The sequence below is a fragment of the Sciurus vulgaris genome (genome assembly GCF_902686455.1).
Source record: "Sciurus vulgaris genome assembly, chromosome: 9".
Lineage (NCBI taxonomy): Eukaryota > Metazoa > Chordata > Mammalia > Rodentia > Sciuridae > Sciurus > Sciurus vulgaris.
The window spans coordinates 111,084,201-111,110,845 of NC_136469.1; the positions used below are offsets into that span (position 1 = coordinate 111,084,201).

Below are 26,645 nucleotides of genomic sequence, written 5' to 3' on the forward strand. Positions count from 1 at the left end.
ATCTATGTATTTTATACCAAGATCCCACTCCCCTTTTTGGATAAAACATTGCATCCAACTTTCCACAGGTTTAACTAAAAGCAAAAACCCGAACAACAGAAGTGAACCACCTGCGCAATGAGTTAGTTGACTTTTTTAATTGCAATTTCAGAGCTTTATGAAGCTGCAGAGGATGAACTAGTGGGATGTACCAGGCCCACACGCAGGCGGGCTCAGAGGCAGGAAGCCGATCAGCTCTAGAGACCTCAGGTCTCACTGTTGCTAATGGGCAAGTGGGGCTAAAAGGGAGGCCAGCTGGCGGTGCAGAGGGTAAGATTCCAACCAGACGGTAACAGACTGTCCCTTTCCAGCTGGAGCAGGGACCTAAACCTGGTGATTCCAAACCCCTTCTGTCTGCACACTCAGACTCAACACCCCTTTCCAGAGGACGGGCGGCTCCATTGCAATTAAAAGCCATAGGGTGGCAAGAAGGTATACGCGAGCATGCTACCTCCAAGGCACCTCTTCCCCTCTGACCGAGACTTGGGAGTCTCGCAATGGCCTTGAGAGGGAACACAGTGAACCGACACCGCGGGGCTGAGCGAGGGCGCCAGGGGGCTGAGGAGACAGTAACTGATCCCCCCTGAGAGTGGTACGGCCCGGGGCGGGCCGGGGCGGAGGAGTCTCTCCGCGGTCTCTCCCCGCCCCTCTCCCGCCTCCAAGCGGCGCTGCAGCCGGAGGGAGTAAGCGCGCGCCCCGCAGACCCCTCCCCCGGCGCCGGCGCCCGGGCTCCGCCCCTCGCCGAGCCGCCCCCTCCGCGGCTGCAGGGAGAGCTCGCCAAGCTCTGCGGACGCAGACACCTTCGCCACCGCCGCCTCTTCCTCCTCCTGCTGGCGTGCCGGGGCCGCTCCCGGTGGCGGCGCTGCCCTGGGTGGGCGGCGGGCCCGGGCGGCAGCTGAGCACTCGGCGCGGCGCAGCCAGTTCTCCCGGCCGCGCGGCGCCGTGACAGGTGCAGAGTCTGAGCTGAAGTCTCACCTGCAGCCGTCACCGCGATGCCCACCATGCGGAGAACAGTGTCCGAGATTCGCTCTCGAGCTGAGGGTGAGTGACCACCGCAACAGCGGGCTGTGCGCGGAGGAGGCGGGGAACCAGCCTGGGGTAGGGCGGTGAGTGAGTGAGCGTGCACGCGTGCCTGTGAGTGTGAGTGAGTGTGTGTGTGTGTGTGTGTCCGTCCGGCCGGCCAGAAATACCTTGTCCCACCTCTTCCCCTTGACAGTCTGGCTGTCGCGCCCGGTCCCTCGCGGACCCTTCCGTCTGCGCTGCCTTCGGTGCACTCACAAATCCTTTCCAGGCTCCAGAACCTCCGAAGTGGTCTTAGGAGGGAGCCCCAAGGCTTGCTTTGCACCGCAGCGTGACCATTGGGTCCTTGTCACCGAGCGCACTTGCTTGCACAACTCGCCACTAGCGAGCGAACCGCTGGGTTCTCAGCTTCCCCACCCTACAGAACAGATCGCTGTCCCGCCGCCCTCGCCTCCTGCGCCCACCTCTTAGCAGCCCCGACATCACAGCTCCAGGAGAAGCGGGTTTGCCCTTCACAGACTGCGAGACCTTATGATCCACAGTCCCTTGCCTCTAGGCGCGAGGATTCTTAATTGGGGTTCGGTGCTTAGTAGGTGTCATGCACTGCAGTCTTTGCAGTGAAGTCTTACCTGGCTCTCGTCTGAGGTTTCGTTTTTGTTTTTCCTTTTGCCTGAAACCTGCCCTTTGGCCAGTTGAGCTGATTTGAGCAAGGGGGAAGATGTTTTCTTTGCTCCACCCAGGGCCAGCTGTTGAATGGCTACACTTGTCCACCTGTCGGTACTGAGCAACAGATGCCTGAGGGTATAGGCAAGGGAGGTTTGGTGGGCGAAGCACTCTTCATCCCGATCAAGGAGCCCTCAGCATCCTGACATGTGGCCAGCATTCAGTAAATAGCCCTTGATTTGATCAGGGCAAAGCCAAGACTACGTATCTCGAATTCTGTTGTGTTTTATTTTTCATTGCCATAAACCTATACTTGAACCCTGCAAAGAGTGAGATAATGTGTTTTTGAGAACTGATCTATCTTGTCACCATCTCCGATTCTCACCATTCCCCCTCCCCCACCCTTCAATGTCAGACTAGTCATAAAGTGGTTTTAGGAAAAAAAAGAAACATGTGTTTTACATATATGTGTGTGTGTGAAAGAGAGAGATTCCAGGGATTTAAGACAGGCCATTTTATTTTTCCTCTGTAGTGTCCTCATTTGAAAATAGGATTCCTGGGCTCTAATATCTAGGATTTCCTGATTTTAAGACTTAGGAAAATGTTAAACTGCTCTGGGGAGACTCAAAACTAACCTGTGTCCTACACAGGAATTTAATACATACTTATTGTAATAGCAAAAAAAAAAAAAAAACTTGTAGGACATTTCAGTTTTACAAAGTTGAATGTTTACTATTTCTTTAAAAATGTACACAGTACATATGTACTCATTTTTTGAACTTCTAAATTTATTTTGCTTATCACCCTTTGAGCTGTAGGGGTAATGAAAATATAATGATAGGTTGGTGTTGAAAATATAATAATAGTTGGTGTTTTCAAATATAGCAATTGATGGATCATATATTGTGGGGAATAGGAACAAGAAGGAAAAAAAATCTAAAAGAAATGCAAAAACCTGTGGCATGTGTGAGGATTTCATTAGCATTGAAAGCCTGCAGTATTGTTTTTGATTGGCATATGTCTTTTGCAAAACACTTTCACAGAGTTTACTTATGGGATCTTATAATGCTCCTAGAGGTTGGCAAAGGTAGAGTACCATCTGCTAATTGAGGAAATGATGGCTCAGAATGGTTTAGTAACTTGCCCAGGGTCAAGTGGCTAGTTCAGTGACACATTTGGTTTAAGAGCTCTGGGAAAACAAGGACTGCTTCTTATTTAATCTTGGTATTCCCTGTGCATCCAGCACAGTGTCAGGCGCATTGTGGTGCTTGGTGAATGACCCTTCTCTCCCATGTTGGTTGATTTGCTCAGGACTGAAGACAGAGTAATAACTCTGTGGGCTAGCAGGGTAGCTCATTGTCTGCTCTTCCCAATCTTTCTTTCCTGAGCAATGTTCTCTTTCCAGAGCTCCTGCTTCCTAAAGGGCCTTGCTCTGAACTGCAGTCCCCTTGGTCTTGGTTGATTGGATCAGGCTAGGCTCCTGACCCAAGGGCAGCCAATCCATTGGTGACTCACACTTGTAACCTTGTGGTTTGGCTACAAAGATCCTCTGTGTTATTATATCTCTCTTGGGAAGTGTTAAGGTTAGAGACTTAGAGTGAAAATCGAAGCAGAAAGGGACAGAGGCACATAAGCCGATGGGGGGAAAATGGATGACTGTAATAGGTCATGCTAATTCTGAAATAAAGAAACAAAAACCATGAATAGAGAGGTAGGAAAGCAAATGAAAGAGATAGGAAAATGCAGATGCGGAGAGAAGGTGGCCGGCCTTGAACTTGAAGCCCTTCCTAAGTTTTCTGTTCTCAAGTTCCCAAGGGAAAATGGGGGTGGGGGGCTCTTTTTATCCCACACTTGAATTTGCTTGAATGGGTTTCTGTTCCCTGAATCCAGATTGGCCAGATGCATGACTGTCTTGCCTGTAAGTTGTTTGTGACCAAATTGGAGAGAAAGGACTGAAATGAAATAAGGAATAAATAGTCTAAGAGGGGATGTTGCTAAATGAATGTTGAACTTGTTGTGGGTGTCCTTGGTCTTGTGCAAGATCAGGAATTTGGTCCATGCTTATTCCTGAGCAAGTGAATAATTCATTGAAGTATGATGTGATGAGTCCTCCTGCAGTGCTTTTCAAACTTTAAGGCATGTAGGAATCACCTGGGGATCTTGTTAAATGCAGATTGATTTAGAAGATCTGGGGTAAGGTAATGCTGGATGTTGCAGGCCTGCAGGTAACAGTCTTTAAAAAGATATTGCCATCTTTTGCAGTGGTGGGGAGGGCACTGAAGGTAGAGAGTAATGACATGAAAAAAGCGAACGTGGCTTATTGCAGAGTTGTTAAGGAAACTGGGAACAAGTAGGAAACTTGGAAGGAGTAGGATGTAAGTTTGGACAGGTAGAGTACTGCTAGATTACAGAGCATTTTGAATGCCAAGATGAGTCATTTGGATATAGAGTTGAATATGTGAACAAGATCTTAGAGTTCATTAATCTAATTTCTCATCTGAGCATGACACTAATACATAACAACTGACAGAGCCAGTCTGGAGCCAAATGGTTATAAGAGTGACATCCCAGAAGAAGTGTGTTAGATAAACTAAAAATGTGGTGGGTGGTCTGGAAGGACATTCACTGAATAGGTTCTGTTGCAGACAAAGTCTTAAAATAGCAAAGATCAGGATTAACACTGAAGTGGAACAGTAAAAATGGGCAGGGAGGAATCAGATTTCTGTCATTGAACTTGTTCCACAGGTACTTGGGATTTATCAGTGAGCAGAATGGCAGAAGGCCTGGCCTGGAGGAGCTTACAATCTAGTAAGGCATGAGAAAAAGCAAACACAATAAATAAGCAAATTATAGAGTTTATTATTTGGTAAGTGCTACTTAAGAATAAAGAGAAGGTAAGATGTGTAAGGCCAGTGGATTTCAGTTCCCAGAGGGCTGGACAGGCTGCCCTTCACTGAACACTTGAGGCGAAGCAGTTAGCCTAGGGGGACCTGGAAGAAGGGTGTTCCAGGCAGAGGCTTCAAGGCGGAGAGGCTGGAGTGTTAAAGGAACAGGGAGGGGGAGGTAGTAGCAAAGAGGCCACATAATGGGGCCTACCTGTATAGAGTAAAGGGCAGTTGAATTTTTTTTTAAGGCAATTCTCTCAAACAATAATTTTGAGTTCTGATGTTTATAATACCCCATGTCTTTAAACCTCATTAAAATGCTGTTTCTTTGACTGGCTCATGAAGATTCTGTTCAGTGGTCCTGAGGTGAGCCTGAGCAACTGCCCATCCTGATGAACCCATTGGATATTCTGGTGCTGGTGAAACACATTTTAAGGAACTCTTCTTTACAGTCTTGAGCCTGACTGGTTGAGAAAAACTCCACTACCACCCGCCACCCCCAACACACTAGATGTTGAACCTAGGACCTTGTGTATGCTAAGCAATGGAGATAATCTATTACAGGGTAAGGAAGTTGAGAAGGAGGACTAATACAATAAGAGAAGATAATAATTCAAATTTTAAAGCTACTTAGAAATTTTGAGGTCAGATATAGAAACAAATCAACTTTGGAATCTTAAATTCAGAGGTAATAGTTGAAACCCAGTCAGTAGATAAATTTGCCTGAAAGCAAAAGTGAAAACAAAAGGTTAAGAATTTTTGTTCTCTTCTACCCTAGCTAAATTAAATGGTGTCTAAACCCAGCATTGGTAATCTAGAAACAGGAACTGAAATAAAGGTAGCTTATACAAAATACAGTTTTTCCTACTCCTACAAAACAAGCATAGAGGTAGGTAGCTATGCCTGTTACACAAACTCATAAGGGATATGGGCTCCTTATTCCTTTTTGCTTCACCATCCTGAGGCAGATGACTTCCATAAAGTCACAACATAGTTGCTGGGTGCCAGCCATCTTGTAGAAGTTCCAGGCAGGAAAAAAATAGAAGGATTGTCCTGAAAATGCCACACAGACTAATGCTTATTTAGCATTGGCTCCCATCTGCAAGAGAAGCTGGGAAATGGAGTTTTCCAGCAGAGTGCATTACTCAGCATTGCATTACTAAAGGAAAATAGTTCAAGTGTAGGCAACAGGCTCAGTCACAACCAGGTATTCAGATTGCCAAAGACTCTTCCTTGATTAAAACAGCAACTGCTTTTAGAGCTTGTACTTAACAAAATAACAAGCATTAAGTTGTTCAGAACTAAAGAACTGCACCCAGAAAAACACACACCCATCCAATGGTTTGCATTTTCTTCTGCTGAATGTGATAATGAGAAACTGTAAGGCTGTTCCTGGTTACGTAACACATGTGCCACGTGATCTGTTTAGATGTTGTCTTAAGGGTTTTACTAAATGACAACTCTAAAATGTTTGCAACTATATAGATACTATGTTTCATTTACTTAAAAGATAACAAAAAGGACAGGAAAAGTAATATCGTGTTAAAGGAAATATTGAAGAAGGCTATTTCAGTTGTCCAGGTCAAAGATGACTAAGGTTCTTCCCCTGATGAACATGCATAGTCTCTCTACTGTGTGCCAGCTGATTGGGTGGTGGGACAAAAAGGATGGTGAATGAAGGAGACCCCAGCAAAAATGTGGAGAAGAATTGGTGGCTTACGGTTGAAGTGACATGGAGCGTAGTGATACATCACATAATCAGTATTTCAAATTTTCTACATGTGTCGTTTTATTTCATGTTATTTTAACTGCATCAGAAATACATTTTTAGGTTTTCTAATCTATGACATGGAATTCATTATTTTCCTCATTCTTGCATTTCAAAAACAGTAAAAATTTAATCATACCCCTATGTTACAGCCATGGAAAGTTTGCATATGTCAGAGGAAGCATTTGAAGCTAGTGACATGTTTGCTGTGTGGGTCTTGGGATTTCATGAGAATGTTGGTACTGGGAAGACACTGGCCGTTGCTTTCCTTCTTCACCCCTCACACCTTTCAGTGATCACATTGTCTGCAGAGTAAAATCCTTTAAGGCGGGAGTTTTTGTCTCATTTTGTTCAGTCACAGGTTGTTCCCCTGAGGACATTAAATGGCAACTCATGTTTGTTGAATTTGTCTATGACCTAGAGATGAGAATGCATTAGAATCCAGGTTGTAAAGTACTCTGAGCTAAATCCAGATGTGGTTGGTACCCTCTGATGGGAACTTGTGTATCACGAAGGGAGCATTTCTGTGATTTCTTCACTGCTGTACCCTCTGTATCTTGAGTTCTGCTTTCACCAATGCTTGTTTGTTGAATGAACTAACACAGAACTTTGTACTTAATTGAGGAGCTTACCTTTGTTCTTTCAATTGTAGAAGTACTGCCTGAGCATTGAGAAATCTCACTGCACAGAGAGTAAAATCACCCCAGATGATGCCATTAAATATAACCATATTGTGATTAAAAAGTTATCATTTTATATATGCCCTTCCCAGCTATTTTCCAGAATAGGAGAAAACTATCATACTCTACATTATTTTTAATCTTTTTTCCCACTTCCTAATATTTCACAGACCTCTATGTCCATCCATATGATCTAGATTTGTGTAAACTCAATGGAGGGTCGCTTCTAATATTCCCAGTGCCTGGAGCAGTGATTTACAGACTTGCTAGGGGCACAGTATTTTTTGAATGCACACATTGGTATCATTATTTTTTTATAACAGTTTAGCATTTTTACGTTAAATACAATTTACTAAGGAATGTCCTGTGAGTGGGCATTGAGGCCATTTTAGTTTTTTGGTGTTTAGTTTTTAAACAACTACTTAATAAGCATGTTTGTACACTTCTCAGATTATTTGTTTGTGAAAAGTCCCTAGAAATGGGTTTTCTGGGTGAAACGTATATATCTTATGACTTCTCTTTTTTGGTCCTGGGGATTGAACCCAGGGCCTTACACTCTTTCTATGGCTCTCAGTAATTATGTCAAACTTGCTGGAAGGGCGGTGCCGGTTGACACTCACACTGAGAAGAACAGGGGACCGGTTTCTTGTCCTTCAGCTTTGGCTGCGTTCTTCATCTTTATGAATACACAACGTGAAAAACAGTCTTTAAGTTTATATTGCTCTAATTATTAGGTTGAACATGTGCCAGTAAGGTAGTTATTTTGTCTCTGAATTAGTTATTCTGTTTCTCTGTGAAGTTTGTATTGAATTTTAAGAGCATCTTTTTTGTTAAAGATTTGAGTTCTGCCCTGTTTATAGTTTGTCTTATAACTTCATAGTGTTTTTATATCTATACACATTAATCTTCATGACATATGATGGTTTCGTTTTTTTCCTTAAAATTTCTTCTTTAATGTCATATTTTTAATTTCAAAATAATGACCATTTTTCCTTATGTGTCTCTTCTAGTTCTTTCAGGTTTCATTTTACAGTTCTATTTTTAAGTCCTTTGGGATTTACTTTCTTGTGACCACCAAATACTTCACAATCCATTCTTCCTATACTGATTTGAGGCGATTTTTTAAATGAATATTTGAGGTTTTTCTGGAGGTAGTTCCTCTCCTCCTCTTCCCTCTGCCTCCCAACCTCTCTCTATTTTGATCTGTCTCTTTTGGACCCTAGTATCAAGTTCCTTCATTTTAACTTAATTGGGGGTGGGGAAACTTGTAACTATCCTGCTCTCGCTGCTTTTTGTGGGTTTTTTTGTAATTTTTTTCTGGCTTCTTTTATATTTTTACTTTTTCATTTGCATTTATGAGTCAAGCTAAAAGATATGTTGAGATATTTCTTGGTATTGCAGAATTTTTTTTGGAATGTCTATTGAGAGAATTGACATCTTTCAGTATCATTCACATTTCTCCGTTTATTGGAGGAGAAATATTCTGGGAAGAAGTTTTTAAACTCCTACCCATGTTAGTGACTTGTTCCTAGGTATTTATATTTCGTGAAGATGTTGTGAATGAGGTCCTTTTAAAATGTTTATGTTCTTGTTGACTTAGCACATGTAAAGTAAAAGGTGTTGATGTTGAAACCAAACCATTGTCTGAATTCTTCCATTTCAAATACCTTTTCAGTTAATTTTTAGCTCTGTGGATTTTGCAATTATATTGTGTATAAGAAATTGTGTATAAGAAAGCAGAGTGATTTTTTTTTTTTCTTTTTCTTTCCTTTTTTTTTTTTCTTTTCGTGTGCGTGCACGCGTACACCTGCCCGGGCACATGAGGGACTGAACCCAGGAGTGCTTAACCATTGAGCCACATCCCCAACCCTTTTTATTTTTTATTTTGAGACAGGGTCTCTCTAAGTTGCTTAGGGCCTCACTAAGTTGCTGAGGCTGGGTTTGAACTTGTGATCTTCCTGCCTCAGCCTCCAAGCCACTGGGATTTACAGACGTGCACCACTGTGCCCAGCTATTTTTTTTTTTTAGAGCATTATAGTTGTACATAATCGTTGGGTTTATTTTGATATAATCATATTCATATGGCATTTAATTTACTCCATTTCAGTCCTCAGTTTCTGCCTTTCCCTCCTCTTCCAATTCCCTTTCTTCTGCCCTGTTGGTCTACCTTCCACTCATTTATTGATTTTTAATTGGTGCTTTATAGATATGCGTAAAGGTGGAATTCACTGTGGTATATTTGTACATGCACACAGCATAACTTAAGCTAAGTATTGTTGAATGTTTTCAGTTAATTGTTCTTGGACTAGGTATTTGTTCCTTATACCACTTTTTTTTAGCAAGGTCAAAAATGATTTTTTAATCTGCTTGAGTACTGTGGACTCTGGTTCCAACTTACTGTTTTTAAGGTTTCATATAGTGGCCCCTATATAAGAGCTAAGATCTTTCTCATTCTACTAGGAATAAGATCAGAATTTAGACCAGCTGGGATTTACCTAATAGTTCCAATGAATCTTCTTGTATCAAATTGGCTTTCATATCTCAGATCAGCACTAAGAAAGAGTAAACATGAGTCACAAGCGCTAGACATGTATGCAATTTAAAATATTCTAGTAGACACATTTACATTGTAAAATATATGTACAATTAGTTTTAATAATAGATTTATACTAATCAAATATGAACTATATTAGTATAATTGATATTTATATGTTAACATGTAATAGTAATGTTATAATATTTCATTTAGTAATATATCTAAATAAACCTTTATATATTATAAGCATATGATTTCTTTCATCCAATGTATCCAAAATATTTCAACATTTATTGATACAAAATTATAAATGAGAGAGTCGACATTCCTCTTCTGCACTAAGCTTTCTGAGTCTGGTTGTTAATGTTTGTACAGTGCATCATGTCAATTTCGATGTGTGCTTGGTGGCCACAGTGACCGTTGGCTTCCCTCCTGAACAACACAGCTGTAGACTCTGCCTCAAACTTGTGCTTGAGGACTTCCTAGAATTCTTCAGTGTATAAAATTTTTTAATGGAAATCCAGGGCTCAAAGAAAGCCTATTAAAAATACATGTGTAGATATACTTCTCCAGCTTCCTTCCTGACAACAGGAGGCAGTCACTTATGTCCTCATAAAACCTCACACATTGTGTTTGTGCTTAGATAACACTGCTTTTGACATGGCCCCTGTGGCAATTTAGGGATTTTATGTGAGTCTATGTGGCATCTTTGGAAGGTTTATGTTTTATTTCTTGTTTTTAAAAAAATTTCTTTTTAAAGAGATTTGCTAAGCAAAAACCGTCCTGCCTGTCTTTCCTATTATTTTCATTTAAATGTTAGCATAAATGTGAAATAGATATAACTTTGAGCAATATACTTTTATGTTCAATATCACCATCACTTCTGTTGGTCTAAAGGGACTGTACATCTGGGCTTCATGGATTATTTACACCTCTAATTGACTTGGCACAGGGAGGTGTCAGTTTTAAATTGAGCCTCTGTTCATTATTTTGTCTGAGCTGTCTTTGAAGGAGATGACTGATCTTGATCCATTTAAGGTTAGTCAGGTGATGGTTCAGGTAGAGACTGCTACTAGGAAGGACAAGGCTAAGGCTAGCCTAGGCTCTGGACCAGGAAACCACTTTAGTTTATCTGTTTAGATAAGACTGCTTTGGGGAGTGAAGCAAGTAAGCAGTGGGTAACATCAGAGGTGGTTTGTTCTGGCACCAATCTAGAACAGCTGTTTCTGTAATGGCTTGGGCGCCTGCGACTTACCTGGGCTTAAGGAAAAGCTAATTTGGTGTAAAGGAAGTTTTTGTCCAGCTTCTACAGACCTTCTTTTCCCTTTGTCCCCTCCCTCACCCCCAGAGATTTAACCCTATCCCTGACCCGAAAATCTTTGATGTAGGGGGCACTTAAGGAGCTCTGCACTCCAAGGACATGAGCACCCTGATCCCTCAGTGCCTGCCACACCAACTCACAGAGCTCAGGACTCGGGACCCTGCCTTAGTCAGTGGGAGGTGCTGATCACTGACTCTGGCTGGGACTCCAGGGCTCTGCACTTGTGAGCAGTTCTGACGCTGAGCCAGGTCTGCTAAGGTTTCAGAGTATCCTTTCCCTGTGCTTTCTCTACTGTTGCTCTTGGCCAAAACTCATCCAAACCCACTTGTTGCCCCATGCAGGGCGCCTTTGGTTCTGAGTACCTGGTCTGCTGCCCGGGACCACTTCTCCTGGCCACATCCGGCCACTGGTGGCTGTGGCTAGTTGACCCCTTGCAGTACCCGTCTAGGCTGTCTCACCCCCCTCTCTCCCTTCCTTCCCCTTTCCTATCCCAGACCATCTCCTGTCTCTGACCAAAGAAAGGAAGCAGGTCTCTGTAAAAATTTGTTCCAAATCCGATGTGCTTCTCTGTACTTGAGCTTGAGTTGGGCTCATTCCACTGTCTTTGCCAGGATGGTGGTGATAAATGTTGCCAGGTGAACTGGATCAACTTCTCTATTTTCTCTCTTGTGGGTAGATGTTGGAGAAATGCATGAGGAAGACTGCCTGCCATCTTTAATGCAGAGTGTGTCGAGTGTAGACAGGGCAGCAGAGGCTTGTGAATGTGGCTTGTTTTATGTGTACTCAACCCTGCTTGCTCGGTGAATCAATTGAGGAGCTTCTGAACAGTGCTGACAGCTGGATCCATCCTAGTTCAGTGGAGTCAGTCTGGCCCATGAGGACATGGACCAAGTGTTGCGCTTTCATCTCCCAGATAATTCCAATGTGCAGAGGTAGTGGAGAGATTAGATTGCATATTTATTTAGTCATATGTAAATACAGTTATGTCAATAACTTTATTCAGTTTTATGCAAATATATTTAGTCATATATTTTCCCAGTCAAGAAATCAAGAGCATATGGATATTTCTGGTATTTTTTTAAAAATCTAGCCATCAAGTTGCCTGATGGGCCTAATTATATTCCTCTTAATTTTTCCTCTTACAAGTGATGAAGTACATATGATGATATTTATTTAATTTTGGGGATTTTCTTTAAAATCCTGAATTGAACATTGAATTCAGTACAACCAAATGAAGAGTACAACATGTCTAAGTTTATTTTTAGCTGGTATTATATCTACTCTGGGAGCTTACTGAAAATGAGGTTTTCTGCAGTGTCATTACTGGTATTCTGCTAACCTGCTTACTTTTATTATGTTATAGTAATTAATAGCTTTATTCTTCTCATATTTATAGCCCTCAGATTTAGTCATTTGCAGCTAGAAAAAAGATAGCTTAACAAGTTGGTAATAGAAGTCTTGGAAACTGCTTTGGCAACTTTATTTTCAAGGTATGTCTTTTGTTGTGTATTTCTAGTTATTGATTTATCCCACATAGTATAAAATAGTCTTTTATAGATTATGAATGAAGTGTGAAAACTTACCACAATTTCCAATGTATTTGCCTTTCCTGGTTGTGGAGTTTAAGGTCAGTATTTGAGATTTAATTTGGCCAGTGTGGCTACTGTTTGGCTGCTTGAATGAGTGCTGGGTTCTAGTTTCAGGCTGCAGGCGGTGGTCACTCCCAGTGGTGAAAGGTATCATCTGAAGCTCTGAGGACTGACGGACAAATACCAGAATGCCTCAGATTGAGTGCACTTGTCCAACCTCTGTGTGATTGTTTTTTATTTTATAATTCTCATTTATTTGTTTCTGCATTTACCTTTAGACTTTCCTTTGTTGGCTGATAATGTGACTTGTACGTTACAGATGAAAACCTTTTTTAAAAGCCAGAATTTGCCCTTTTAAAGGAGAGAAGGGAAGGTTCTGACTTATTGGCTCAAGATGATTGCCTATGCCTGTCTTGTTTAAAGTTTAGTAAAATAATCATTACGTGATTTTTTTTTTTTTTTTTTGTGGTACAGGGGATTGAACCCAGGGGCTTTTTACTGAGCTACATCCCCAGCCCTTTTTGTCTTTTACTTTGAGACAGTGTCTTACTAAGTTACTGAGGGTTTCACTGAGTTACCTGAACTGGCCCTGAATTTGTGAATCTCCTGCCTCAGCCTCCCTAGTCACTGGGATTAGAGGTGTGTGCCACTGTGCCCAATATGAGTTGGCTTTTTGTTAACTTCCACATGAATATAATTAGCAAAGGAAAATTTTTTAAAAGCCTTCTTGATTTCCCCAGGTGCCATGTTGAATTTTCCTCTGGTCTTATTAAGTGATGTTCCCCATGGAATTTATCCCTGTGGTTCATGAAACCCTCATCTATATACTTTATTTTGACTAAGCTTGAATACCAAAGTTTTTGGTCAGAACTTAGTAGTTTTCTTTATGCCAGACATTTTCCCGTATGCTCAACTGGAATTTTCCTTGTTGTTGCTGTTCCATTGAAGCAAACTAATAGAACCCTCATCTCTACTACTCAAAACCTTATGGGGATTTTGGTATTTTCAGTACTGGTTATTGGACATGGTGGCCACCTAACAAGCAGAGTGCATTTGTTTTGTGACTTGAGAGTTGAGACCGTCACTCAAGTTAGTGCCGTTTCTTCTCACTTTAGCATCTTAAGAAGCTAATGCGTACTAAATAATTGACTTGAAAGAAAGCGCAGTAAAGCACTCAGAGTTCCCTGCAGGAATGGAGTAATACCTGGGTTCTTTCAAGCTGTGTGGCCTTGAGAACGTCTCTGAACCTCTCTGAGAATCCTGTTTCTCTTTGATAAAATGGGCAGACCTATCAGTGAGTCCGCTGCCTGTTGGGCAGTGAGGAGACAAAGTCCAACTGCACACTGAACTCTCCCCTGGAGCTTTTAACATGCTGACCATGGGACCCACCCCAGACATTCTGATCTAATCATGGGAAGAAAAGTTAGACCAAGGAGGGAAGATGAGGCTGGGCCTTGGTGGAGGAGACGGAAAGTGATCCGATTCAGGATGGAGCTTGGTGGGGAAGATGTGGAGAGTTAAAGAAAAAGAGGAGGCTAACATTTGGGGCCCTGAGACCCAAATGATGGTGCCGTTTCCTGATATAGAAAACACGGATAGGAAGGACTGGAAACCTCCTTAGATCTCAGAAAAGAGGGAGACGGTCACCATGTGCCAAAATATGGAGACGGTTTTCTTATTCTCTGCAAAAAGGTATCTCATTTAATCCAGATTTCCATCCTCTCCTTCCCTCATCTTTTTTCCTGAATATTCTGTAGAATATTCAGAAACCTAACTACTAGTGTCTTCCCTGTCCCATGGTATGGATTTTAGGCACCTAGGAACCTCGTGGGCTCAGTTCGTTTGGGAGTGAGAATTTTGTTGCCAGGACTCTTGCTCCATAACCAGAGCTGATGAGAGCAGCTCCCATGTCATCACCGTGCTCTTTTGGTCCTGGAGGTGCTCCAGACTGCCAGGTCAGCCTCCAGGACTGAGACATTAAATGAAAGCACTAGCTAAACAAATGTCACTCAGAACTGCATCTGGTGAGTGACTAGGATAAGATCAAGCTGTTCAGATTTTGAAAGTTGAGTTTTTTAAATGCTGGAGTGGTTGTGAAATCCCACGGTGTTTTCTTAGTCTGACACACATAGTCCTGTTGCACATGGCACTTTGGTGGCCCAGGTGTGCCAGCAGGTCCAGCGGGCTGATCTTGTGATGGCAGGCGGGAGAGGCAGCACCTGTAGCCGCAAGCATTGCAGCAGGTTCTCTCTGCTCTGGATGATTGGGAAGTTCTTGAAGGCTTCGGTCCATCCATCCTCTCATCCTCCTACCTGTGAGTCAGGTAGGCTGGTGGCAGTCTCACATGTGTAAGTGTCATTGCCTTACTGTCACTGGGCTGGGTCTTTTAAGTGTCGCAGACCACCAACTGTCTTTCATACTCTTAGTTTAATCTGTTAGTGGAGGTTTCTGTCTGTTGTGGCCACATCCCGACAAGCTAAGGGCTGTCACCATGCCTTTCCTGCCTTTGCACACACACGTGGCTCCCAGATCTTGAAGCCCATGTTGTCGGTCTCACCAGTCTTGGTGGGTTCTTAAATACTGCCCCTGGTGTGGCTGGCAGACAAGCATCCCAGAGCCACGCCCACCCTCAGGGCCATGCTGGGCACAGTGGAGCTCTCTGGGGGGCCTTTATGGGTTTCCTGTTTTTCTAGCCTTGCTCAGTTGGCTTGCTGGCTGTTGTGCTGCCAGGCTGCAGTACCGCTTCTCAGAACCAGGTAGAGGCAGTGTGACCCCTTTCCATATCCTGGGTAGTTTCTATAATGTTAAAAGGTGTTTTTCTGCTTGTAGGCATTTATACTTCTGTGTGTGCTGTACTGACATCCCCACAAAGTCCTAATTGGCAGAGAGGCTTTAGTTTCTTTGCCAGGTGTTTTTGATGCTTGAGTCCTTGTTTAAAAAAAAAAATATTTAAATTATTTTTTCTCCCTCACAAGTTCACAATAGAGGCAAAAAGCAGATGCCAGTCAAACTCCTTTGACTCATCCTGAGAATAATAAAGCACAAGATAATGTTATTTGGGTATTTTTGCTGCTTTTACTAAAATGAGGACTAGTTTACAGGAACCAGTTATGCATCTGACTTTCTTTGTGTTAAAAAAATATGTAAATAGTTCTTTAAAAAGGAAGTTGTAATAATAACTCAGATCTCTTCTATGGTTGTTGATTGAAATTTTTTTCTGGGACTTTTCAAGGGCTTGCTCATTCAGAACAGTAGTTCGGTTATATCTTCTATGAACAAATGGCTCCTGAAATCAGTGGGGTCACTTAACTACTCTGCAGACTTCTGCAGCCCCTCATTCGGTGGTGCCCTTCCCTGCACAAACTGATGAAAACTTCGTCTGCACTGCATCGTGTGAGTGGTCCTCTGATGACCTTATAATTGTCTTTAAAAAATCCTCTTGAAAGGATAAGCTAATGGAATTCTAGAGTCAGAAGGGAACTTAGAATTCATTTCATGTAGCACCATACCTGAGGCAGCCTGTGAGCCATTGATTATCCATTTCCTGCTTGAGCACCCCTCCATGAAGGAATCACACCTCCAAGACAGTTCATTCATTCTCAGCTCTAAATCTTAGCAACTTCTTTCTTGTTGAGAAAGCAGTAAAAGCAATACAAACATTCATTTTCTGCACATCTTGCTCTGCCACATATTATATTTGTACAATTGACATTTTTAGCCCTTTGTATAGGGCCTTCAAGTTATATAGCATCTCAAAATATTTTTGAGTTCTGATTCTTGCATGTCAGCTGTATGTTTATTCCTCATGTAATGTGTGTCCTAATGCTGTCTTTGGAACCCAGGTATCTGGCTCCAGAATTCTCACTGGATAAGCTCCAGTATGGGCCTCCTCTCTGTATGTTTGCCACCTGGTTATGAATCCATATTGTTATAGAATCATGGAATTGTGTGTCTCCGTCTTATTATAGTAGGGTCTAGCCTAAAGCCTTGTTGAAATTCAGATGCTAGTATTTCAAACAAAGTAAAGGAGAGGAAGTGAGTCTGTGGAGGCTCACTGGTCTCCAGAAGTCATCACCTCCTTTAAACCATCCTTCTAACAAAGTGCACTTGATTTTTGACCGGCTCAGACCTCAAACTCATTGGCCAATAACAGTATTGTTCACACTTGTTTAGTGTAAAGGACCTCTTCTTGGAATTCTGGGAGTAGCTCCTGTGTTCTGTGTATGCTGAAACACACTTTCACAGCACTTAAGTCCTGCCCAGTGTTAACTGAATTCTCAGTGAAAAAGGGAAATATTCTTTTAACTTCCAAATTAATTATTCTCAAAAAATTCCCATTCTGTTGAACTCGGAAAGGCACATTTATGGACCACTGTTTTAATAAACAGTGTTTTGTAATGTTCAGGATCCATCATCTCTCCTTTTTAGAACACAGGGTTGTTGTTGTTGTTTTTTTTTTTTTAATTGCATCTTTTGAATCCTCTTTTGTTCACCATTTTTTTTATGATTAGTGATAGTTCCCTTAAGCATTCTGAATATTCTCACAGTTCTCTAGGAATGTGTGTGTGTGTGTGTGTGTGTGTTTGCTATGAAATATAATTCTTTTACAGTACCCAGGTGCTGGCTTTTATCTTTTCCTTTTTAAAATCATCTCCTGCCTTCATTTTTGCTTTCGTTCATTTGTCTAATGTTCCTTGCAACCTTTCAGGTTTCTAGATGATTCTCCTTGGTAGACAGTGAGGTGCAGTCAGAATTGGGAAGTTCTGCTTTTTATTTGATGATCTGTTAACATTGCCACCTGTCCTGCCAGCAGCAGGCCTGTCTCATCAAGGCCTTGCATTCCAAATGAAAGGGGAAAAAAAAATTTTTGTGAAACAACTTTCCTACTTCCTCGGTGTCTGCATCTGTTATTATTTGCTGTTGAACATGGGAGTCTATTTCCAGCCCTTCCTTTGGTCTTTTTTATCCTCTCTCACTTGTTCACAGACTTCCTGTGCAGCGGTTGGACCTCTCAGAATGCGCCTGCCTTTTCCTCTCCTCAGGGCCTTTCACAGTTAGTCAGCATGTTGCTTTAGATGGCTTTATGGGCTTCTGCCCTTTGAGGCCTTGATGATAGCTTGGATTGTGTCCTCCTGAAGTCTGGAGTACCTGTCTGGCTTGGCCTGGTTTTCCCCTTTTTGGCTGTCAAAGCGCTTTCATACTTTTTAAGAGTATCCTCACTGCTTTACCACTTTTGTGTCAATTAGAGTCCAGTTCACAGGAGCAGTTCCTCTTTTTGTTTCCTGTACCCCGTGAGAGATGAACTCAATGCTAAGGCAAGTCACCAGTGCTTCTAGCTAATTGAGACGTCTAGGAGATGCCTGGTAAGTGTCTGGTAGTTGAAACCCCTCATTGCTAGTGCAGTCTGCTTCCATGGCAGTTTTTAAGTCTACACTGGGAACATGCTGTTGGAACAAGATCGAGATCTGTGAGATGTTAAAGCAATGTCATTATTCTCTCCATATTTCATTGTTCAACTTGCTTTTCCAGTTAAGCATGATTTAGCATCAGTTAATGTTTTATTGCTTTGTCCAAGCAACTCAGCATGCCCAAGATGATTGTTTTTGTATGTTAATATCCACGACTGACTGCCAAGGTGTTTGAGTGCTTACTATGTGTGAGGGCTCAACAGTAGGCATAAGAGATTTTCATGAATCCACTTAAGGATGGCCTTTCTTCTGAATATTAGTAGTACTTTTTTCAGTGTCTTCTGCTTCGAATTTGTACTACTACTTTTGAAGCTTGCTGTAATCCAGTATGAGTTCAGGAAGTGTTAAGTCATTATGGCTGGTTTTTTTTTTTTTTTTTTTTTTCCTGTTTTAGACAAGACACGCTGTTGATATGTTTTTTAACACTTGCTTATTTTTAGATCACTTTTCACAAAGGCACTTAAAGAAAAATATCAATTACCGTGTAAGGTAATGACAGACCCTGATAGAAAAACATATGAATGGGTGTGAGGATAGGAGCAAGCATATATAATTTCTGGGAATTTTTGGATGACTTAAAGTAGAAAATTTAGTAAACATTTGGTTCATGGAAGGGACTTCCCTGTGTTAGAGCAACAGACCTAATAAATACTTACATAGTCCTGTCCCACTCTCAGGGCCTTAGTGAGATGCATCTGAGGCATCAGTTACTCTCAGTTGTGATTCACTTAAATATGTAGCTCAAAAGATCAATATCAGAGGTATGGTGGTCTTTTACATATGGGATACATTCAGAACTCTCAAAGGTGACACTTCACAGAAGGATCAGGGAGTATGCTTAGACGTTTAAGTGACATGTAACAAGGCCATGAGGGTAAGGCAGGTTCTTGACTGGAAGAATGGTGGGGGTGGGGGTGGAATAGATTCAGGGCAGGAAAAATGGATGTTGAGGGAGAGGTGAGACCAACTCAGTTGTGAGTTATCAAACACATCCGTCAGTGTGAGAGCTTTAAAGATGCGGTGGTCTTTATCAGTGTCCTGATCCTGTCCTAGTTCCGGTGCTCATTGACTCCCTGGCCACCAAAGTTTTTTCATCTTCATCATGTTGAGAATTCTTTAAGAAAATGAACACCTTTGTATAATGAAAAAAAAAAAAAAAAAGTTTTTTTTTTTTTTTCAAAGCAGATCATCATGTTTTACGTTATCAGGGATAAGTGTCTCTTTCCTACATTTGCCTATAACTCGGATGGGCTTGAAGGCTAGGGATGCGGAAAGCTCTGAGGCTCTTCTAAGTTCCTTAGGGTGGCAGCCCGCAGTTACCCCAGAGCATACCGCACTCAGAGTGTGGTTAGGGCAACTGGTAACATGAGAGGAGATCTGATCCAGCAAGGAGGCCCTGCTGTGGAAGTGCAGGTAGCCTGGTGATCTCTTGAGCAGGGCAGCAGCACTGTGGTTTCAGATCGTCATTCTGTACAGAGCAGAAAATCCAACTAGTGAGTGAGACTCAGGGGACAGAGCTCAGCCTATGAAGGCCAGCCAGGTTCTGTAGGATGTCAGTGTTCACCCAAGTTAGATGTGCCCTGGGACTGGACTTAGCTTCCTGAAGAGGACAAAATGCCTCTGCTAAAATTCCATAATTTGGAAGCTGAGCATGCCCTTTAAGTTGATGGAGTAGTTCTTAGAATCAAATGTGCCCTTTCTAGAAAAGTCCAGGAAGATCCAAGGAAGTTTGACTGATGGGCAGACACTTCAAGGTGCTACTGAACCAGGCCCGGGCTCTACCTTTTCACTGACCAAGTGGCACACAGTCTGAGATTGGCTTAGCTTGGGCCATGGGCCTAGCTTTGAGTCTAAAAAGGGCTCAGTAACTTGATGGGAGCAGTCCCCCAAGACTGCCTGTCTGGGAAGGAGGTTCTCCAGAGGAAAGCAGGGGCTATTTTCAGGAAAAGCAGACACTAAGCTGGAAAGAGCCACAGATGTCCGCTGCACAGAGCCTGGTTGCAGGAGTGATATGTTAATGCAATTGCAAATTTCATTTCCTTCCTAGCTACTGCAGTGATGGTCCAGAAATTTGAGAGGTATTGCTGAATAGTTTCTATTTAATTTCCATACTTTTAAAGTTGTATCATTTCTTTAGTGCCATATTTGAAAATGTAGTTACGTGAGCTTTAACTTTCAAAGCTCCCTGTTCACTCTTTGCAGAATGCTAGTGCTTTCCATTGTGCTCTGTGTCTCTGACCAGCTGCTGTCGGGCTCACAATTGAACATTTGAAATGACTGTTGTGTTCCAACAATGCAGAACATGGGATTTCAAATCTCCTTTGTAGCTTCAGTAACTGCCTTTGTATTTCTAATTAAGTTATCTATGTAATAAGAAACCATTAAAAATAAAATAAATAAATTACAAACATCTAAATTGTTCCTCAGAAGATTGCTTTGTTCCAGAAATTTGGGTCTGGAAGCCAGGAAAGAAAGAAAAAAAATAGATATTTTTTACGTATATATATATTAGACTGGAATTTGTAATTATTATTTTTCCTAAAGAAAAAAATAAAATTACATTACACCTTTGAAAAGGACAGTGGGAAATGTTCATAATTTCCTATTAACACCTAACTTTAATCACTCCTAAGTTCTGACTCTCAAGTCTCCAGCTAGTTTACCAGTTAATATTCTTTTATTAGATTCTGACTGTTGCAAGCATGACTGTTTATTTAATGACCTCAATCTAGGTCAAGAAACTTGAGCAAATAGTATGGCCTCCTTAATGCCTAATATAGGAAGCCATTGAGTGAAAGGTTATATAATTGGACTCCCTTGAATATGTTTGGAAGATAATATAATAGATATTCTGGTTCTAATTACAGCCTCACTTATAATTTCAATAGAGTTGAACCTGCAAAAAACATAATGGTTCTATAACCATATTACCAGGCAACAGAATGATTTTGTATCTTTTTCTTTTCTCCCTCCTACCCACCCACCCCTGCATTTCTATTGCATAACCCTTATACAGATGACAATTCAGGGGAAAACACGTACTTATTTAATATTAACTTACAAAATTGGATGGGAAAATTTGTTATTTTACCATCTACATTGATTCACACTGGTCTCAACCTTAATTAAACCTTATCTAAAAACATTTTAATGCTAAATATTTACATTAATGTCTTGGAGACATGTTTTTCCTGGATTATTTTAAAAGGGAGATTAATTTTATACTTGGGAGGATAGAGTGACAGGAACTGTTTGAATGACAAGTAACATGCTACCTTGCTGCCGTCTTCACATCAATGGTGTTATGGAAGAGGAAACTGAGGCTCAGATGATAAAATAATTTGCCTGGTGTTAGGAAGAAGTGCCATAATTAGAATTTGAACGTTGATCTGACTGCAAGTGTATTCTTTTCCCCCCACAGTCTGCCTTTCTGATTTCATGATAGAAAATAATAACTAGAATTTTCACGTGTATATGAGGAAGCAGGCACTGTCCCATGTATTAACTCATGTAATCCCCATGAAATCTAGAGGGTAATTAGTCTAAAGTAACCATAGCTCATAACCTCTTGCTTTTAGGCATGATTCTAATGCCTTCCTTGATTATATTCTGTACTTAAAATACTATTGACTACCATGTTTTGATGAGAAGAAGATACCAGGTTTGACTGTAAAGAGAAGTCTTCATGATTAATTTGTATTTAAAAATCTTACTTTGAAAGTAGTGGGTAACTAATTTGAACAGTGCATTTTTTTAAGCCAATATATTCAAAATATTGTAAATTTATCTTGTGACCAAAAAACAATAAGATAATATGGTTTCTAAAAATTCTGTATCTCTTTCATGCCTTGGGCTTCTGCTTGGAGTAACATGAGATGGTAGCTATATGTGGTCCATACGGTGATAACGAAAGACATGAAGAGGCTACGGGGTCATGTCAGCTCTGCCCTCCAAGAATACCCTGTGCACACCCACTTCTTTTTATTTCTGTCATCACAGTCCAACCCAGGCACCATCGTCTTTTACCTGGATTGTCATGCAATTTCAAAGTGGTCTTTCTGCTTAAAACTTGCGGTGGATTCATTCCTATCATACAAAGAACATAAATTCACATTGCTTATTGTTTCTCCCAGTCTGGGCCTGGCCTCATTCTGTTTTATGAGGAACATGGTCCTCATGTTCCTAGAAATGCCAAGTCCATTTTTCCCTCCAGGGCTCTGTTCCTGCCCCTCTGCCTGTTGGGTGTACCTTGTCCCTGACCTTTCTTTACATATCATCAAGGTCTCAACTAAGAATCTCCTGGATGGGTGACTCTGAGCACTCAGCCATAGGAGCATCAGAAGCAGTGGTAGCAGCAACAACAAGGAGAAGAGCTAACATTTACTGAGCTCTCACCACCTGCCATGTGTTATTCTTCTCATTTGTTAACTCATCCCATCCTCACAACCCCCCTTTGAGGTAAGGATTTCTTGTTATTGTGTTAACCTGACGACAAAACGAAGCATAGAGTTCTGTCAATCTCTATTTCACCCATTGGTTTTATTTTCTTCATCTGTCTTACCATGATCTGTAATTACCTTGCGCTATTCTAGAAAGTAAGTCTAAGACAGGGGACTTTACCTTATTTTCTGCTGTTCCTATAGCATTTTTTAAAGTGCCTGGCACATAGTGGGCACTTGAGTCTGTTGAATGAATGAACTAATGTGATCTTACTGATTGGATCATGCTATTTGTGAAGAGAAATAGAAAACTTCAGAGGTGATTCTTCTCCTGTCATTGTATACGAAGGTCAGAAGCCTTTAGCTTGGATAACGATTGAGCATTTTTCTTCATTATGTTGTACTATGTGCTTGTAAACATGTGCTAAATCTGGCAGAGGAAGGAAGACTATATGTCAACATACTCCTTAACTCAGTAATCATTGGTCGGTAGGTTGCAGGTGGTAGTTGGCAACAGATTGTAGTCACTGCCTGTCTCTTTAAATGTGGAGATTTAGCCAAGATCACAGAGCAGCATTTGGGCTTCTGAGTGAGTGTTGGCTGCTGATTCAGGCGACTGTTGCTACGAAACATCTTGATAAAGGCACCAGTAGAATTTTTTATTGTTTATTTTTAAATTTCCCAGCTCTTCTAAACAAATGAGCTATTGACCTTTTTTTTTCCCCCCTTCCTAGTGGCCCAGTAGGTGCAAGTTTCACAAGGTTTAAGAGCTTGAAAGAGCACATCAGATTATCAGCCTAGCTTCCTTATTTTACAAGGGAAAAGAATAACCCTCAGGCATCCAGTGGTTTGTTCAGGGTGACATAAACAATTGGTAGAAGAAGCAGAGCTCACCTCCTAGCCACTTTGTGGGTTTACCAACCTACACTGTTAGAGGGAGAAGAGTGCTCATGCACTTCAGAGTAACAACCGGATGCTGACCCAGCAGCACCCTGTGTCTTCCCAGTAGTGGAAATTATTGCTAGAAGATGAAATTATCACCAGGAGGATGTCATTTATGTATACTGTCACAAACTAATGTCTTCTTGTGACTTGTTTATTTCTCTATACTGAAATGCTTGGTCCTTCAGAAGTCTAGAAATAGCATTTGGTCATTTTAAAACTAAAAATGAAGAATTAGGTCTGGTAAAATCCCTGGGTTGATGTATGCTTAAGGCATACTAAATAACGTTATAATGTGAGGAAATAAAATGCAATTCAGAAAACCAAACTGCTTTTCTTCTGGGGGAGAAGAAGAGAATGAGGATCAAACAGAATGTTTTGAACTCTGAATGTGGTATTTTCAATATCGCTGGAAATCTGAGTTACTGAATCATTGTCTATTTCATTTGGCATAAATAAGCAAAAGTCTTTCCCTGGCTCATTTTAACGAAAGCTAGGCCAGAATAGTTTATTTGGACAGACTGGATAATTGTGGCTGATTTTAAGAAATTACAGGTCTTAGAGACTATGACCTTGAAAGAAGTTGAACTGTGCTTTAGTAGAGAAGCAGGCTTACTCGTTCCCTGCAGCCATGGGTGTTTGTGTACCTGCAGTTTGTTGTGTAGAACTTTTAGCTTAAAAACACAACTGGAGCTGTTAGTGGATGTCAAGTGTCGCTGATTACGGAGGACAAAGAAGTAACTGCTTGAGTGATTCTCCTAGAGAACCCAAAATATCATGAAGGAGTGTGTATCAGGTGTCATTATCACCATTAACTTGTGTATCTGCACTTGAGGGTCATTTCAAGATACCCCAACTTGGAAATGGGGGAAATGAGTGTTCCTTCTCATTTCTTTATAAAATCAACATGTGTTTTAGCCAACTTTTTCACTGCTGTGGCTAGAAGACTGACCAGAACAATTTTAGAGAAGGAAAAATTTATTTGGGGGCTCATGGTTTCAGAAGTCTCAGTCCATAGACAGCTGGCTCCATTCCTCGGGGCTCTAGGTGAGGCAGAACATGATGGCGAAAGAGAGTGGCAGAGGAAAGGGGCTCACATGATGATCAGGAAGCAGAGAAAGAGACTCCACTCACCAGATACAAAATATATACCCCAAAGGCACGCCCCCATGGCCCACTTCTACCAGCCACGCCCCACCCACCCTCAGTTACCACTCAGTTAATCCCGTCAGGAGATTAGTTCACTAATTGGATTAAGGCTCTCATAACCCAATCATTTCTCATCCAAACCGTCCTGCGTTGTCTCACACATGAGCTTGTGGGGGACACTTCACATCCAAATCACACCAACACAATAGCAGCAAAGTCACCTGGAGGGGGAAGATTGTTTCCTAGGCCTGCAGGGTTTGTTGGTAATCCCAGTGAAAGATTAAATATCAGTTTGAATTTGAAGGTGGAGGTGGTCATAATAGCAGTGAGTCATTGAGTTAAACAGTGGCAGCTCTATGGAAGGGAGAAGTGATAGCAAACAGACCTGACGTACCATGGCCCCATTGCCAAGGGATCCCAACTTGAAGAGCTTGGTCCTACAGAGGCATTGCCCCTTTGTGGGATTGAATTCTTATTTCATCCAGCTAGTGGAGAGTGGGTTTCTTTGGTACTTACCATACACATTATCACTTAGTCTTTGACTTTCTAGATAGGACAACCTGGGGGAGTTGAATCTATTGTGAGACTTAAATTACTTTAGCTCCTGTGACAGTCATTCCTCATCATAAATTTACGAGTCATTGATTTGGATTTATACATGAGTCTCCAAAGTTTGGGTAACCTGTATCTGCTTATAAGAGAGCATTCTGCTCTTGGTGTATTGCTGATCTGATTTTGCTCATCTGTGAATTCAACAGATATTGAGAGCTAGCAGGGAAAGCAGGTGAACCGTCAAGGACACCACAAATAAGGAATTACCACTCTGAGAAATTGCTTGGGAGGCTGTTCCATTATCTCTTTAAGTAAAATAGATTACATTTATTATGTGCCTAACAAATATTAGGCATTTTGCTAAGTGCTTTGCACATATACTCTTTTATCATATACCAATTATTCCAGAAGGGTAGACACATAATATTTTTGTTTTACAGACTAGGAAACTGAAGCCTATGTGTCATATTCTTGGCCTTGTTGTTAACCAAATACTGTCCATTTAACTACACTTGATGTGGTGTTTGAATATATTCCATGGTGGGCTTCACAGTTTAGTCTGGACCTCCTCAGTATTAACCCAGGTAAGACGGGTCGCTGAGGGGATCCCAGAAGCAACCAACTGAATGCTTTGGGGGTCCACACTGATTACATGACAAGTATTGTATGACCTCTTGGTGCAAAATTGGGCTAGAAAAAGCTTCAAGAGATACCAGAGAATATAATTAAGATGCATTTTTTTCTCTCAGCAAACTTTAGCCTGGCTTAGAAACAAAGAAGACTTCTGAGGATCTGACCTACCAGGAAAACTCAGAACCCTTACTAGATCCATGGCTTTGTTCTCCTCCTTTGCTTCCTGTAAAAATGGCTCAGTTCTCAGTAATTTTTAGGAGACCGGTGGATTAAAAGCTACTAGTAAATTTTAAATGCTTATGTTTTCCAACAAGCTTCCAAATCATAAAACGAATCCCAAAACAAAGGATAGAACCAAGTATGGGAAGAAATAGCAACTGTGCCATCTTAGTTTTGTCTGGAGTGGGGGTGGGGTGGGGGATATTTCCCTTCAATTATCTTTGCCACCTCTATACAATAGCTCAGTGAAGTCATCATCCAGGTGTACACACACAGGTCTTTATGGGTCATTGTGGCTCATGAAGGTGGTAATTTGCAGAAGAAATAATAATTTGGTTTTTTTTAAATAATACAAGCCTAAAAATAGAGTCATCTAGTACATATTGAGTACCTATTGAACTGAATGTAGGTGCTTTAGTCAACTTTGTGTTGCTGTGACCAAAAGACCTAACACAAACAACCTAGAGGAGGAAAAGTTTACAGTTCACTGTGTCAGAAGTCAGTCCATGGTCGGCTGACTCTATAGCTCTGGGCCTGAGGTAAGGCAGAACATTATGGCCGGAGGGCATGGTGGAGGAAAGCTGCTCAGGACATCGCAACCAGGAAGTAGAGCAAGATCTCTGCTCACCAGGGACAAAATATAAATGCCAAAGGCACACCCCAGTGATCTGCCTCCTCCAGCCACACCCTACCTGCCTATAGTTATCACCCAGTTAATCCATTCAAGTGGATTAGTCTACCA

At 41.5% G+C, this 26,645-nt stretch overlaps 1 protein-coding gene across 3 annotated transcripts in view; it reads left to right on the plus strand.

Moving 5' to 3' along the window:
* Positions 1-754: 754 nt before the first annotated feature.
* The window catches only part of ATP8A1 (ATPase phospholipid transporting 8A1), a 217,640-nt gene continuing 191,749 nt past the window's right edge, over positions 755-26,645 (plus strand). Inside the window, exon 1 of one of the 3 annotated variants that reach the window (XM_079152800.1) lies at positions 755-1,080. In XM_079152800.1, the coding sequence (XP_079008926.1) occupies positions 1,032-1,080 (49 nt within the window). In that variant the 5' untranslated portion in view covers positions 755-1,031. The remainder of the gene's footprint in view (positions 1,081-26,645) is intronic. The other 2 variants (XM_079152799.1, XM_079152801.1) reach the window with 2 other exon arrangements.